We start from the raw sequence: 14,239 nt of genomic DNA on the forward strand, positions 1-14,239 counted from the left end.
GCGTTTTCCTTATCAAAGAGCCTGAAACAAGTTACTTTTTTGTGTGAATGTGTAACTCCATGGCCAACGAGCAACTGGATGTCATGTCAAAGTCAACTGACAAGACACTGTTGTAACACCAATCCAACTATCTCTACTATCTCAAACTTTGCATACTTCCCAGCAAAACCGATTTGGGTATGAAATAACCGAGCCTTTTACGATCGCTTTAGGGCCCTTTGTAATGACCGCATGTCTATGACCTCTATAAGACGTTCATTTCTCTTATGCTATGGTCTGTTAATTCGGTGATCGTATGAAAGAGGCTTGACTGTACTACAGACCAACTTTTGCGAGCGTACCACATTGATCATTACGATTGAAAGTGTTGATTTCATGGGAACTTGATGCTCTGTAATACCCCCTTGCACAATATATATGGAAGAGTACATTCATCATAACTTTAAGTGGTTGAAACTGAATGTACAGCACGGCAGTTCAAGTTCGTGTTTGTTCTATTGACTGAACTTTAAAACAAAACAAAGTTGAAAAGCTGTATTTGCTCTACAATAAAAGAAAAAGAAAACGGGGAATGGGGAAGTAAAGTTTGTCAAGCAGCATTGAAAAGCATTGCTTACATTACGTTGATTTCCGATCGTGACTCAGAAGATAAACTCCAATAAACGTCTAGCCCGAGTATAAAGAAAACAAAGGCGTTTGTTTAACAGTGACTAAAAATTCAACTCGCACAGACAATAACAAGGAAAGCAGAAATCACGTTGAATAATAAAGAAACAGAAAGAAAAACGAAGTACATTCGTTTTCGTAGCTTTGAAAGGGGAAAATATCCCGGTTTGCTGTAAAATAAAAAGCTTAGTAAATATACAAATACCCTCTTTCAGGAAATAGCCAGCGACAAAAAACTACCTTTATTTTAGTAGAACGGGACGGTTGTAAGCCGATTGACACTTAAGGGTATCACTCAAGGTAAAAATATTAAATATATACTATTTTAATAGTACTAATTTCAAACTATACATCTTGTATAATTAGTCTAAGCAAAAGTACATATGTACTTCTGGTCAAAGGGAAAAACAATAGCAAAGAAGCAGAAGTGTCAGTAACTGATTTGACTGAGTTGTAAATTTGAACAAAATCTCTTAATCTGGTCAAAAGTCAAATCATGCTTTAGACAACCGGATCATGTTGCTGAAACATAACAAATAAGAATCTTGTATTGCGCTGATAGGGAAGTAGTGATACAACATTCCTTGTAGTTTGAAAAAGTATAAAAGTGCATATTGCTGAAACATGAAAAAAACTGACTTGTTGCTGAAACAAATAAAACCTTAAGTGATTGAATTCGTACGTGGGGAGCGGAGATGGCGCAGTGGTGAGAGCACTCGCCTCCCACCAATGTGGCCCGGGTTCGATTCCCGGACCCGGCGTCATATGTGGGTTGAGTTTGTTGTTGGTTCTCGTCCTCGCTCCGAGGGTTTTTCTCCGGGTTCTCCGGTTTTCCTCCCTCCGCAAAAATCAACACTACTAAATTCCAATTCGATCTGTATCAGTCCTACGTCTTATACATGAGCCTCTGGCTCGGACACTGAGGGTAACCTCGTCCTGCGTATGGACTTTAAAATTGTATTTACATTTTGTATTTGTACGTGTTGTAGCGACACTACAACATTTTTTCGTAATTCTATTAAGAGTTTAAACGTGACCTGTGCTGAAAAAACAGCCAAGTATCGTATGAACAAAACATGTTTTCAACAAACGAAGTACAGGTGCAATGTAACAGAAAAGTATTGTTAAAACGGCATGTTTCCTGTAAAAGAAAACTCGTTTGGTAATTGTGAAACCACGTTAAAATAGTAAAAGATATTTCTTTTATAGGATCCTTTATGCCATTGAGGAAGTATAACCAGCGACTGAAAATAAAAGCATGAGTGGTTGATAGCGTGCGTGTTGTAGCGAAACGTGCATTCTTTCTGCATACTTCTAGAGAGTTTAAACGTGACCTGTGCTGAAAAACATCGTATTAAACAAAACATGGTTTCAGCAAAAGAAGCACAGGTGTACTGCAACAGAAAAGTGACGGTGTTGTTGAAACGGCATGTTCACTGTAGAAAGAAAATTGGTCAATAGTAATTGTGAAAAATGGATTTTGCTTTTGTTAAAATACAAAAAAGTATTGCTTTATGTCATTAAGGAAGTATAACCAGCAACCGAAAAACCTCAGTTCTTAAAGTTTTGAAATGTATTACGGTGCAATAAGTTTCAGGCTGTGCCAATCTACAGATACATGCAAGATGGGCTTAAGGAAGTAAACTTTAAGAATCCAAAATTCCTTCGTGTCACTATAGTTCTTTTTCCGCGAAAATGACTTTTGCTGAATCATAATAAACAAGAAGCTTTATTTGTGCTACAAGGAAGTAGAGATACAACATTCCTTCCCGTTCAAGGCAGGTGTTGGAAGGTATAAAAGTGAACGTTTTGAGAGAAAAAAGTTAGTCCAGATGAGTACAGTAAAGAGGTGTTTACAGCAAGAAGTTACCAGTGACCTATCAGGAAGCAAGTGAGTAGGTATCTATTAAGATTTTGTTTTTTTACTTTACGTTTATGGTGATAAAATTGGATCTTATAATGATGTTTTCGAACACTTTCAGACAAGATGTGAGTTTACTTAAGGGTTTTTTGTCGAAAGTTACTTTACATGCATTTTAACCTGTTTTAGACCGTAGTGGCCAGGTTTCTTCAAAATCATATATTTTTTTTCTCTATTGGTTACACTTTTGTTAACAATTTTGCAGGATGAATACTCTCGTAGTTGCAATATTATGGATGCTTTGTCTCATGATACATTCACTTGGAGCCTCACCAGTCAGCAAGGTAAGATGGTTTCTAGACTAACTTTCCAAGTTTGTGTTCGTCATTAGCGCTATTGCTTTTGATTTCATCTTCCGTGTAATAATTTGATTTTCAGTATTGCAAGATGAAAATAACGTTCCATATCCCTGTAGGGTGCCGATGTCGAGGAATACCGTGTCCGTATTTATGAGTCTGGGACAGAGTTCAACGAGACGGTTACAATTGATGAGAATCAACAAACAGAACTGTTCAAAGTTCCAGCCCACAATAACGTCGAAAAATCAGACATCATGTTTGACTTTAAAATGGTAGGCATTAAAAATCAATGTTTTCTTACACTAAGATGCAAAGCAAATAGGATTCAATCCGTTGAATGCTAATGTTATTTTATTGTAATGATCATTTTATTATATTCTATTAGTTTTGTTTACTTTACTGCTCGAGCTAATCTTTACATAATAAAATCATCAATATTTTTGACAGTATATGGGCTGTTTTCGGGTGATACGCCTTGTATAGGACTTGTGTTATTACCTGCCATGGGAAAATTATTTAAATTATAAAAATAAGTAACTAAGTCTCGAATGACTCCTCTTGAGATTTTCACCTTTTTTTAATTTTCAGTTGTCGCTCGTAACCATTCTGAAATATCATAAACTTTTTGGGTCGCCCACTACCTCGCGGAACGAGTTAATTCATTGGTTCTTAAAACAATAGATAACAGGTGACAACAATGCACCTAGCCCTGAATAACAATAGAGGTAGTGTTTACAGCGGGCGAATGAAAATAGAGGTTCCAGAGAGGAAGTGTCTTACTGAACTTTTTTATGTTTTCCTGGGGGGGGGCTCCCTTATATAAGCCGTAGAGTTATCTGAGGCGCCAAAGAGTATGGTTTTCGAGTCGTATTGGTCTGAAATCGGGTATATATATTTTGACCATTTTGGCCTGAAATAAGGTATATGTATTATGACCAGTAATCATGTTAAGTTTAAGGAACTGAAGACAGTTCTTTCTTGATCGTTCTTATTTATTTCTTAAGAAGTGTGATTTAATAACGTCGGAAATTTCTAGCCCTTCTCAAATTTTTACGCAAACTGAAGCAGTTCCTAGTATTATAGGGTCTGGTTTGAAATAGGGTTTCGGTCAGATCTGAAATGAGATAGGGAAAATCGTATATTTTGGTTGGATATAGGGTAAGGGTTTTAGGAAGCGCGCCGCGCACCTCCACCAAAACTTTCGGAGAGTACCCTCCTGGGGGTTTGTTCCTCTAAAAAACTTAACGTAATTTTTTTAATCGACTAAGCACGTTTTTCGGATCCCTCTCTGCAGAATGCTACGATGATTCATTTTCCACTCAGAAGCGTCTGTTTTCTTCTTCCACTGGCACGAGATCAGCCCACACCAAAGAATCTTGTAAGGAATCTGCAACAGGTGAGTTAGAAAAACCAAACAATAAACAATTAATAAGAGGGGATGTTCCCTATTGCACTGAATAATTAATGTCGCATTGTTTGATGTTTGTTTGTTTGTTTTTTGGTTTTCTTCTAGGTTGCCAGTAATGACGTGATAACACATAAAGAAACGGTAATGGCTGATAAAGAGATCACTGACCGTTCCATTTTAAGTGACAGCACTGCAAGTCTTTGCTCAAAGTCTCGAATCTTCCAAGTGGTAAAGCTACCGAGTGAGCGGATTGTTGTCACAAATTTGGACAATGCCCACACAAGTAAGTATTAATGAGCTAAAAACTAAAACACATATCTCTTCTTTTTGTTCGCCTAGTGGTAAGAGCGCTGGCTTGTAATCCAGAGGTCCCAGGATCAAATCCTTCTCCCTGCCACCGGATAAATTTATGTTTGGTGGTCCTGAATTCAACTCCTTCACGCTCTGTATATATCTAACTGCTCAGCCTCCCATAAGTTGGGATTTTTAACAAGTGCCTGTTTGTTTGCAACATTTGTTTGTTTACTTAAGGGCCACGATATAAACTACTTGTATGCTAGTAATAACAAACAAGACACCATCTTTTAATGTGGGGAAGGGGGGGGGAGGTGGTACATGAAGAGACAACCTGTCTTTTTGCAGAGTGGTGGCTCCTGTCTGAGTACAATAGTTTTGACCATTTCCCTTACCTAATGTTAAAAAGGATCGAAGGTTACACTTAAGATTTTTGTGATGAAATAGAATTCGCGCTAGGAAGCCTGAGAGCACGAACCATGCATCAATGACGCAATTCCCATGGAAAAATAAAACATTCAAAGGCAAATATAGTGCGATTGTGTTACATTATTGATAGCAGCTGTGAGCTACATGTAGTTACGCTTAAATTGTTTTAAAAAATTATTACGCTCGCCATTTGACGTGTTTAAGATAACACCACATCCACAGCACGTTTTTGTTTCGCGTCACGTCACCTCGTGCGTCATCCGTTTTTTGTCTTTTTGAGTCGAGCTCGGGCGTACAAACTTATCTGCTGCTCAAAAATAACGCTATACGTGCTGACAGAAAAGTAAACATATTCACAAAACAAATTTACTTAATGCTTTAAAGGATCAAAGGTAATACACTAACCGGTAAATATTTTAGTGGTGAAAACTGAAAAGCGCTACGACGCCTGAGAGCACGAACCATAAATTACGCAACTCACATGGAAAAATAAAACCTTCAAAGGCAAATGAAGTGAGATTGCATTACTTTATCGGACACTTATTTAGAAAAAAAATGCGAAGGTCGGCACTTCATCGAATTACCATGAGGTTGCTCGAATAGCCTTTGATTAAATATAGTGAGAGGCAATAATATTCTCCAAAATATCAGCTTTGAGGCGTTATCCGCCCAGACATTTCCACTCGAAGAAGATGTATTGTATTAAGTATATATAGTGAATTTTGTAGTTTCCAACATTTTTTATATCATTTTACATGTATTTTTTTAAATTTTTGTTGTTCACGGCACCACAAGCTTAGTAGCTTAAACCTCTTACCCTGAATAAATAAACTTATCGATCATCATCATCATCATCGTCGTCGTCGTCGTCGTCGTTGGTTTTAAAAAGGGAAATAACGAATGTTGATTGTGTCCGCGACAAATGTCGATCTCAGTTCTCGACCTAAACAAAGTTACTAAAATAAAATGAAACGAAACGAAACAAAACAAAAAAAATAGACTGTGTTATTCATGCGATGTTCGACATTTGACCCCGATATTATTCATTAATCTTTAAACTGCACTTTGAATGTTCTTATCCACGTCTCTTACTTACTATTCTTTACTCCAAGGACCAATTCGTCGGAAGAGGTCAATGGCTGAACCATGTAAAGATGCTATGAAAAGTGTAATGGAGGTGGTCAACACATGTCCTGGCAATCCCTTCCCGCAATATAAAGTGAAGTGCAAAGTGGAAACTGAATCATGTGCATGGCTGGTAGATTGTCCGGGACTGGGAGGTACGGTCTTCAGAGGGAAAAAAGCAAAAGAAGAAGCTTCACACCACGTTAGCAGTGTTTCATTCAAGAAATCTATCACCTGTGGCATGGACCATAGACAGTGGACTTTTGTTTGTTGTGGCTACTACTGTTTATAAAGCTGCTATTTTTTACTGGCCCATACAATTGAGACGCCAATATAAAAATATAAAGTTTAATCATGTTTTAAAGTTAGCCCTAATGGGCCTTCTTCATTGTTCTCATTGGTTTCTTGTTCATGTTGTAATGCTTAAGTTGAATGTAATCTGCACGAAGTTCAGTTCAGGATACAACACAACTTGCTTGCTTGGATATTATGGTTTGCTCCTCTTTTCTTTCGTTGTTATAAAGCTAAAGTTAAGCCTGTGTGGCCGTAGTTTGTTTTCAGAGAGCGCGAGAAGGGCGCAAAAGCTTTGGATGCGAGACGGAGCAAACAACAACACGGCTACAAATTAAGGGCGAACTCCCCCTCCCCCCTCTCAATTCTTTTAAAGCTCTCGCGTGCCGTTCGCGCCCTTGGAAAGGAAACGAATGCTTCGACGATTCTCGGGAAACAATTTTCTTAGAGACCAGTTAGTAAGTGTAGGATATTACCATCTTCAAATACCAGCTTATGATTTGTTCATTGGTTAAATTGGTTCAATTTTAGCTGACACTCCGTTTCTTTGTTTGGTTCCCAACAAAGGAAAAGATCAAATAGTTAAGATGGTTACAGATATATGACTTCATTTCAAAGGGCTCTTGTAACCATATGGTAATGGACCTTTTTATGCCTCAAAATTTGTTTTATGTTTCATTTGAAATTTTAAATACAGTATCATAGAGTTTTTTTTACAGAGATGTTGTAACAGTATGGGGAGAACCTACTATACAAAAAATTCGAAATGCTTCTCTAAGAGGGAGGGTGGGTGGGGAGGGAGGTGGGGGCTTCAAATGAAAATATATTCGTCATATTGGACTTGTCATTCGATGTGGTATATATTTTCTTCCAGCTAACCGCCATTATTAACTGCGCTGCGCAGTTCTTGCTCTGCACGGGGTTTATTATTATTATTTTTCGTTTTGTCGGTGACCTGCACCAAGCCTCCACTCGGTCAGGCTCATGTCACGCGATGTTTAGAAGCTACAAATCAGTAACAAATGGAAACATTTTCCAATTTTTTTTCTTTACAAAGAATGTTTAGTGTGAAATATTCGATTTTGAAGCGTTTTATTTAAAGGAAATTCTAAATTTTCATGCGTCGAAAGAAAAATATATTTCAGCGGGCCAGAATCTGTGAATAAATACCATTACGTTGGTGTAAAAGAATGTGCCGACATGACAAGTTTCACTTTCGATCGGCTAGACCTCGAGTCACGTAATTTTTCAAAGCTATTATCAGCTACCTTTCAAATCTTTGCGAATCCATTAATCTTTACTTACAAAATTCAGTGTGAAGTATTTTGAAGCGTTTGAATCAAAGAAAATAGTAAAATTTCACGCTTTAAAAAAATACGCTTTAGTGGGCAAGAATTTTCATTTATTTACATTACGTTTGTGTCCTGGAATGTGCTGGCGTTAGCAAATTTTTGCTTTCACAAGACACTGATCGGCAAGAATCACGCAATGCTCTGAAAGGTTCAAATCTGCTACAAACGGAAACTAAACAAATCCTCTGGTCTAAACTAAGCATGTTAAGTGTAAAATATTCGACTTTTTAGCGTTATTTATTTTTGGAGCTGTGTCATCTAGAGGATTTCTAAAATCTGATGGAAAACCACTGAGAGAAACATGCCCTGACTTGCAAGGGTTACGTCATTGCTAAATTAATTACCCAGGGAATTCGCATTCAGCAAAACACAGGTCTAGTGTTCTTCTCAAATTTGATTTAATTATTTGCTTTAATATTCAATTTCGGAGCTGGTTATTCGATCCTTAAACGGTAATTCAATACAACACTGGATGCTAATTTAAAAGATATTTTTGTTTCACGGATCAGGATCGTGGGAATTAAATTTGGCCACCATTAGCATATAAGAAAAATATTTAATTTCGGATGGAACTAGTCAACCATGAAATGTCACGCAAGGTGTTTTCTTACCATCTTGTTTGTCAGTCGCAAAATTGTTCGACGCAGGTAAAGGGGATAAGCGGAGGGGGGAGGGGGCGCATTTTTTGTTCCCCCCACATGACTCCCCTAAAGTGCTCACGAGACCAGCGCAGTTGTAAGCTCTAAGAGCTCTTGTTAATCAAAGTGCCCTATGGGCTGTCTCGTGTTACAGATTAGTATAGATGTTTAGTAAATAAAATAAAACTGCTTTTGTTTTATAGTAGCTAAATTTGTTATATATATTTTATTGTTTCAGGTTGGCGATATGAAGCAATGTATTAGAAGATATCAGTAAAGATAGTACATGGGATATGTAAAGTTTAATTAACAGTGTTTAAATTTTTAAGCAGCTTAATTTTTTTCTCAGAAAGAACAATTAAAACTTTTAGTCGTTTTCATTTTTAAACAAGGAATTATTGATTTCAAGAATTATATTTTTAATAAAAATGAAATAAAATGCTTAAAGTTTGAATTATGGAATGTTTAGAAAAACGTGTTGTTCCTCCTAACTGAGTGAAACTTGCGTACCATCTACAGCGTGGTCGGCATGTAGGACGCCTCACGCTTTCAGAGACGCTGGTTCAAGTCTTACTTGCAACATGGCAAAGAAGAAAGTCACAAAGCTACAAATAAAACTCTGTGAAAAACTCTACGAGGACAGCGTCAAAGATCACATAGATTTCCAAACACAGCTAGTACTGCAGTCTAAATTACAGCATTTTATTATAAATTTTATACGTGCGACTTGGTATCACTACCTGATATAATAGTATTTCTCTATAAACCAGGGCAAACAAATATTTCACGAAATTTCATTTATTTTGATAAATTCCGGTTTCCATTGAAATTGGCATTTTTTGGGCTTTGCACAATATCTGAAAAAACTTCTATTGGTTACTACTTTCAGTGTACCAACTTTCATGCCTGTATCAAAAAGTGCACAATTCAACTAAAATTTCGAGCAAAGCCGCCGGACTAAAACTCACCGAAGCATGTCAGCTCTTTGCAATTAACATTTAATTAACGTCGCAAAAAAGAAAGGTGTAAAATGTTAGATTTGCAAGAAGAGTGTATAACTCTCGATTTGTCACACAACGTTGCGTTATTTATGGACAACGACTGCATAAGTTCCTCCCGGGAGGGCGAAGGGGGCATCAGTATTCGGCCTATGCAACTTCGTTTGTATAGCTGAGGGAGCTCTTGCTCTTCCCTAGTCGTCTTCGTACCGCGCGAGGTGAAAAGCGTGAAGTGCGGGTCGGGAGCGGTTTTCACTTCGCACCGTGCGCTGTATGAACATGACTGGTGACAGGTCGGGTGGGGGTATTATAAACTACATAAAAAACCGTTTGAGATGAGCTTACAAGAAAAGACTGAGATATGCTTACTAAGGTGATGGATTGTTTGGTTGCATAACTGTATGAAAGGTTAACACTCGTGAAAATGGTCGCTATCACTTGCAAGGCGTGGTTTGTGAAAGGTGTCAAATAAAGACTGGAAGCTAGGTTCTGCTCTGCATAAAAATTTTTCGCGGGTGAAGTTGCATTCTGTGAACTGACGACGTATCATTCTGCCTCCCAATCCAATCACATTTCTGTCTTTGAGTAACTAAAGCATAGAACGTCAACAAAAAGGCAGGCATTATTAAGTCGTTATCGGTGCTATACTGGTAATATTATAATATAGCATTTATTTGTTTATTATTCAATTAACAACCAGCATTCACGTGACGGGAATTTCTTCTTATTCCTAAACTTGACGTGTCCGTTCAGTAAATGGCTTATACCTAAAACGTACAAATATTAATTTCATGTTCTGTAAAACTTTAACCAGGTGATAAAAGAAAAATTGGCACTTCGATACAGTAAATGAAAAAGTCGGATTCCTTCATGCAATAACTTTCTTGTCTTTCCGCGTTGGGCTTGTAAAGGAAGAGTTCTCTTCAACATCCTTTCGTTTGTCTTTTTTTTCCTCTGTTTTCTTTGCGTCCTTTTCACTGACGTCCTGTTTCACGTCTTTTTCTTGTTTCACGCTTCTTTCACTTTCGTTATCAGCGCTATTTGTTTCTTCCATATCAACATCTTCTTCACTTTCCTCTTCCTAATTAAGAGCAAATGAAAACAATATTGTCTCATAATAAACCAATTGTAGTTTTGACACGAGTTTGACCAATCTGAGTGAAAACTTCCCCTTTGGATTGTTCCATTCTCCAAAGTGGGGACACTAAGTAAATTCTACTCCACACTGCAGAGGACACCAAACACATTCTACGCCACACTGCAGAGCACTCTAAGCACATTCTACCCCACACTGCAGAGGACACTAAGCACATTCTACCCCACACTGCAGAGGACACTAAGCACATTCTACCCCACACTGCAGAGGACACTAAGCACATTCTACCCCACACTGCAGAGGACACTAAGCACATTCTACCCCACACTGCAGAGGACACTAAGCACATTCTACCCCACACTGCAGAGGACACTAAGCACATTCTACCCCACACTGCAGAGGACACTAAGCACATTCTACCTCACACTGCAGAGGACACTAATCACATTCTACCCCACACTGCAGAGGACACTAAGCACATTCTACACCACAGTGCAGATGACACTAAGCACATTCTACCCCACACTGCAGAGGACACTAAGCACATTCTACCCCACACTGCAGAGGAGACTAAGCACATTCTACTCCACACTGGAGAGGACAGTAAGAACATTCTACCTCACACTGCAGAGGACACTAATCACATTCTACCCCACACTGCAGAGGACACTAATCACATTCTACCCCACACTGCAGAGGACACTAATCACATTCTACCCCACACTGCAGAGGACAGTAATCACATTCTACCCCACACTACAGAGAACAGCAAGCATATTGTACCCCACACTGCAGAGGACACTAAGTAAAAGGTTTAGGGTACATCTCTAACAAGGCTTACCGACTTGTCACACTTCTTGCAGACCCACTGATATCATCGTGTCTTTGGGTTGTCCTACATAACCAAGTAAAGTTAGACTTTGATAGAAAAGGTAACTGTATATATCTGTGATGCTTACCTACTTGTACGGGTAATGACAATATGAACAATAAGGACGCCTAGTAAACATGTAACCCTATCCTTTCCACACCTTCAAACTGAAACAATTCTCAGTGAAAATAAGGTACAACTATGCGTAAAAACCAGTCAGTAAAATTTAATAACTTTGATTAGATTATTAATTCTCAATACCCTTTTTTAAAGTTGCACAGACATTTAGTTCACATGACAAATCGTTGACACAGCTACCTAATTAGTAAGACATATAAGTGAAATTAACAAAGCAAATTAGTTTCCGGTTAGATAACGCATGGATTAATAATATTCTTCTCTTGACAAATTGTTTGACATATCTGTAAATTGCCGCGACCTTTTATTAAACAGCTTTTTACAAAGGCTTTCATCTTGTAATAAATAAGAATAAAATGATCATTTACAGAACGCAGCTCTAGAAAAATAAATCACTGAATAAATACTCCACTGAAAGCAGTTCTTTCTTCGCCGCGAATTCAACACATTTTCCCATCAAGTTGCCGAAATAGTGCAAACAGACACTCTAGTCAAAACCTAGAAAACAAAAACAAAACAAGAATCATTCCATTAAAACAACAACTACTGAAAACTAACACATAACATCACGTACTCATATCACTCGCCTATCTTAAATATCTAAACGTCTATCAAATTACTTCTTACTTCTCTAAACTAAGTAACAACTGAAAACATTCATTAACATACGAACCGCTCTAAATATATCTGTGATGCTTACCTACTTGTACGGGTAATGACAATATAAACAACTAGTTGTACCTATCGGTAAGTGCCAACGAGCGAAATACTCATGTTTGTTCATAAGAAAAGATATTGAATGGTTTTTGATAGAACTATATTTGAATTGACCAAAATATGGTAAATTGTATTTTAGGTAATATGCGAATAAAATGCTATTTCTCTGGTGTTCATAAATGACACAGGCTTGATAGCCTGCGTAGCAGGCGCCGTAGTTTCCAGCGCGCGTATTCTCGCGATCGCGCACTTTTACACAGATGTCTGCTACGCAGGCTACGGGTTTGACACATGTTTTGACAGATTGATAACTCTTGACAAATCTTTCTTTTCAACGTTAAAATGTCACAAAATGTAGGCAATAAATGAGGTTTAATCACTGTTTTTTAAATACAACAAACGATGGTTAAAATGTTTCCGTCCACAAAAGTGATAGTTGCATTTCAAGAACTTCTTATAAATCAAGTCCCAAAATCAAAACTGCTAAGATGCTTTTTTAAATATAATTTTCAGTAATCAGAGAAGTAATGCACGGGTCAGATTTCAGTCTCGCATGCGAATTCGAAGTGTCATGTTCAGTTCCCGGGGGGGGGGGGGGTACTCAGAAAAGTTTTATACGGGGAGGCTCCGCCCCAAGTTCTAACCCCTTACCCTTTTATATACCATTTGTGACAGAAATTGTACCCCTTTCGTATCCTTTAACTGAAAAAAGGTACCCCTTTCATATACCTAAGAGACATGGCGTGGACTTAAAATAGGACGTTTTCTTGTCATTTTTATGTAGCGCTTAATAAATTAAAATAATACAGCCATAAATTGCGTCTGTTCGAAATATTTTAATTAAAGGCCCTTTTAAATGGCCAAATGACAGATTTCCATACCCTTTCATATACTTAAACTCGTGAAATCCCTACCCTTTTATATACCTGAAGCCTGAAAAAGGTACCCCTTTCGGGCGGAGCCTCCCCGTATAGGCCATTATAGGGAGTACCCCCCCCCCCCCCCCGGGGTTCAGTTACGCAAAACTTGAAAAATTTGAACAGAAAACAAAACTTGAACGGTCAAGGATTATTTGGAAACAAAACTTTTATTCAAGTTAACATTACATTTGCTGTTAGAAGCAAAAAACGTTTGACTTTCTTGTGCGTATGACATGCAGTAATTTTAAGCCTGGTTTTCACTAGCGACGCAAGCACAAGCGCAAGCACAAACGCAAGCAGCATAAGTAGTTCGTGCCAAGTGAAAACGAACGTCGACATAAGCACAAGCACGTTAGCATAAGAATATGATGTTTACAAGTTAGAAGGCTTCGTTCTCGACTCCGTTCTCCCTGCAAATATTGTGGCAGAAACTATCTCTCCTCTACTCGTGTGACGAAGAAAGTGAAAGCGACTAATAAAGGAGAAAAACGAAACATTTGGGATTATAAATATTTTTAAAGAAAGCATTCGTCTCCGTTTTTTTCGCTACTCAAGTCCGCGCCTGGGCCTTTTTGTTTTTTTGTCTACACTTCTCCGAACATTCTCGAAAAAACGTTTATCAAAATCAACCGCGGCCTCTGCGACTTTGTTCAAATGCTGGAACTAGTACTTCAATTGGCTAGACACGGCTAGACGTAAACACTTTTCTTGTGCTTATGCGATGTTTGTTTTCACACGAACGCAAGCACAAGAAAAGGACAAATTTTGATCCTTGTGCTTGTGCTTGTGCTTATGCTTGCGTCGATGCCGTTTTAATAAGAGCTGTTATGCTTTAGTGAGCGTCGCTTTGTATTGATGTTATTCCTACGCGCAGCGAAAATGCGTGCCAAATAATATATAAACGGTATTTGATTTGGAATAAATCATCGGTCAAACAATTACTATAAACACAATCAACACTAAAAGGTAGCATTTACCCGACTTCAGCATTCTCATAAGTCAAGAAAACTCTACTTGAAGTCAATAGTCCGCTTTTAATTTTCATGTCTCTCTTCGATCGTAAATCAAAGAACTCC

The 14,239-nt window shown here is 38.0% G+C and overlaps 1 protein-coding gene and 1 long non-coding RNA gene across 3 annotated transcripts; one reads left to right on the forward strand and one right to left on the reverse strand.

Moving 5' to 3' along the window:
* Positions 1-28: 28 nt before the first annotated feature.
* Positions 29-7,223, forward strand: LOC144637719 (uncharacterized). Its single transcript, XM_078496797.1, has 5 exons — positions 29-2,871; positions 3,003-3,158; positions 4,181-4,282; positions 4,400-4,577; positions 6,130-7,223. The coding sequence occupies exons 1-5, from the start codon at positions 2,794-2,796 to the stop codon at positions 6,432-6,434; spliced, it is 819 nt and encodes a 272-aa protein (XP_078352923.1). The 5' UTR covers positions 29-2,793; the 3' UTR covers positions 6,435-7,223.
* Positions 7,224-10,072: 2,849 nt separating this feature from the next.
* Positions 10,073-12,248, reverse strand: LOC144638591 (uncharacterized). Of its 2 annotated transcripts, none has more exons than XR_013567974.1 (3): positions 11,939-12,248; positions 11,359-11,412; positions 10,073-10,502 (listed from the first exon to the last, which is right to left on the reverse strand). It is a non-coding gene; the product is annotated as an uncharacterized LOC144638591 (long non-coding RNA). The 2 variants fall into 2 exon arrangements; XR_013567973.1 differs by having other exon boundaries at positions 11,934-12,248.
* Positions 12,249-14,239: the final 1,991 nt, after the last annotated feature.

The sequence above is a fragment of the Oculina patagonica genome, chromosome 14 (assembly GCF_052425735.1).
Source record: "Oculina patagonica isolate OP01 chromosome 14, crgOcupat, whole genome shotgun sequence".
NCBI lineage: Eukaryota > Metazoa > Cnidaria > Anthozoa > Scleractinia > Oculinidae > Oculina > Oculina patagonica.

What these genes read in the sequence shown, in the direction of transcription:
- LOC144637719 (XM_078496797.1), top strand. Translation starts at nt 2,794, where the DNA reads ATGAATACTCTCGTAGTTGCAATATTATGGATGCTTTGTCTCATGATA. An exon ending in GAGCCTCACCAGTCAGCAAG is followed by an intron (nt 2,872 to 3,002) that starts GTAAGATGGTTT and finishes ATATCCCTGTAG; the next exon opens with GGTGCCGATGTCGAGGAATA. An exon ending in TCATGTTTGACTTTAAAATG is followed by an intron (nt 3,159 to 4,180) that starts GTAGGCATTAAA and finishes CCCTCTCTGCAG; the next exon opens with AATGCTACGATGATTCATTT.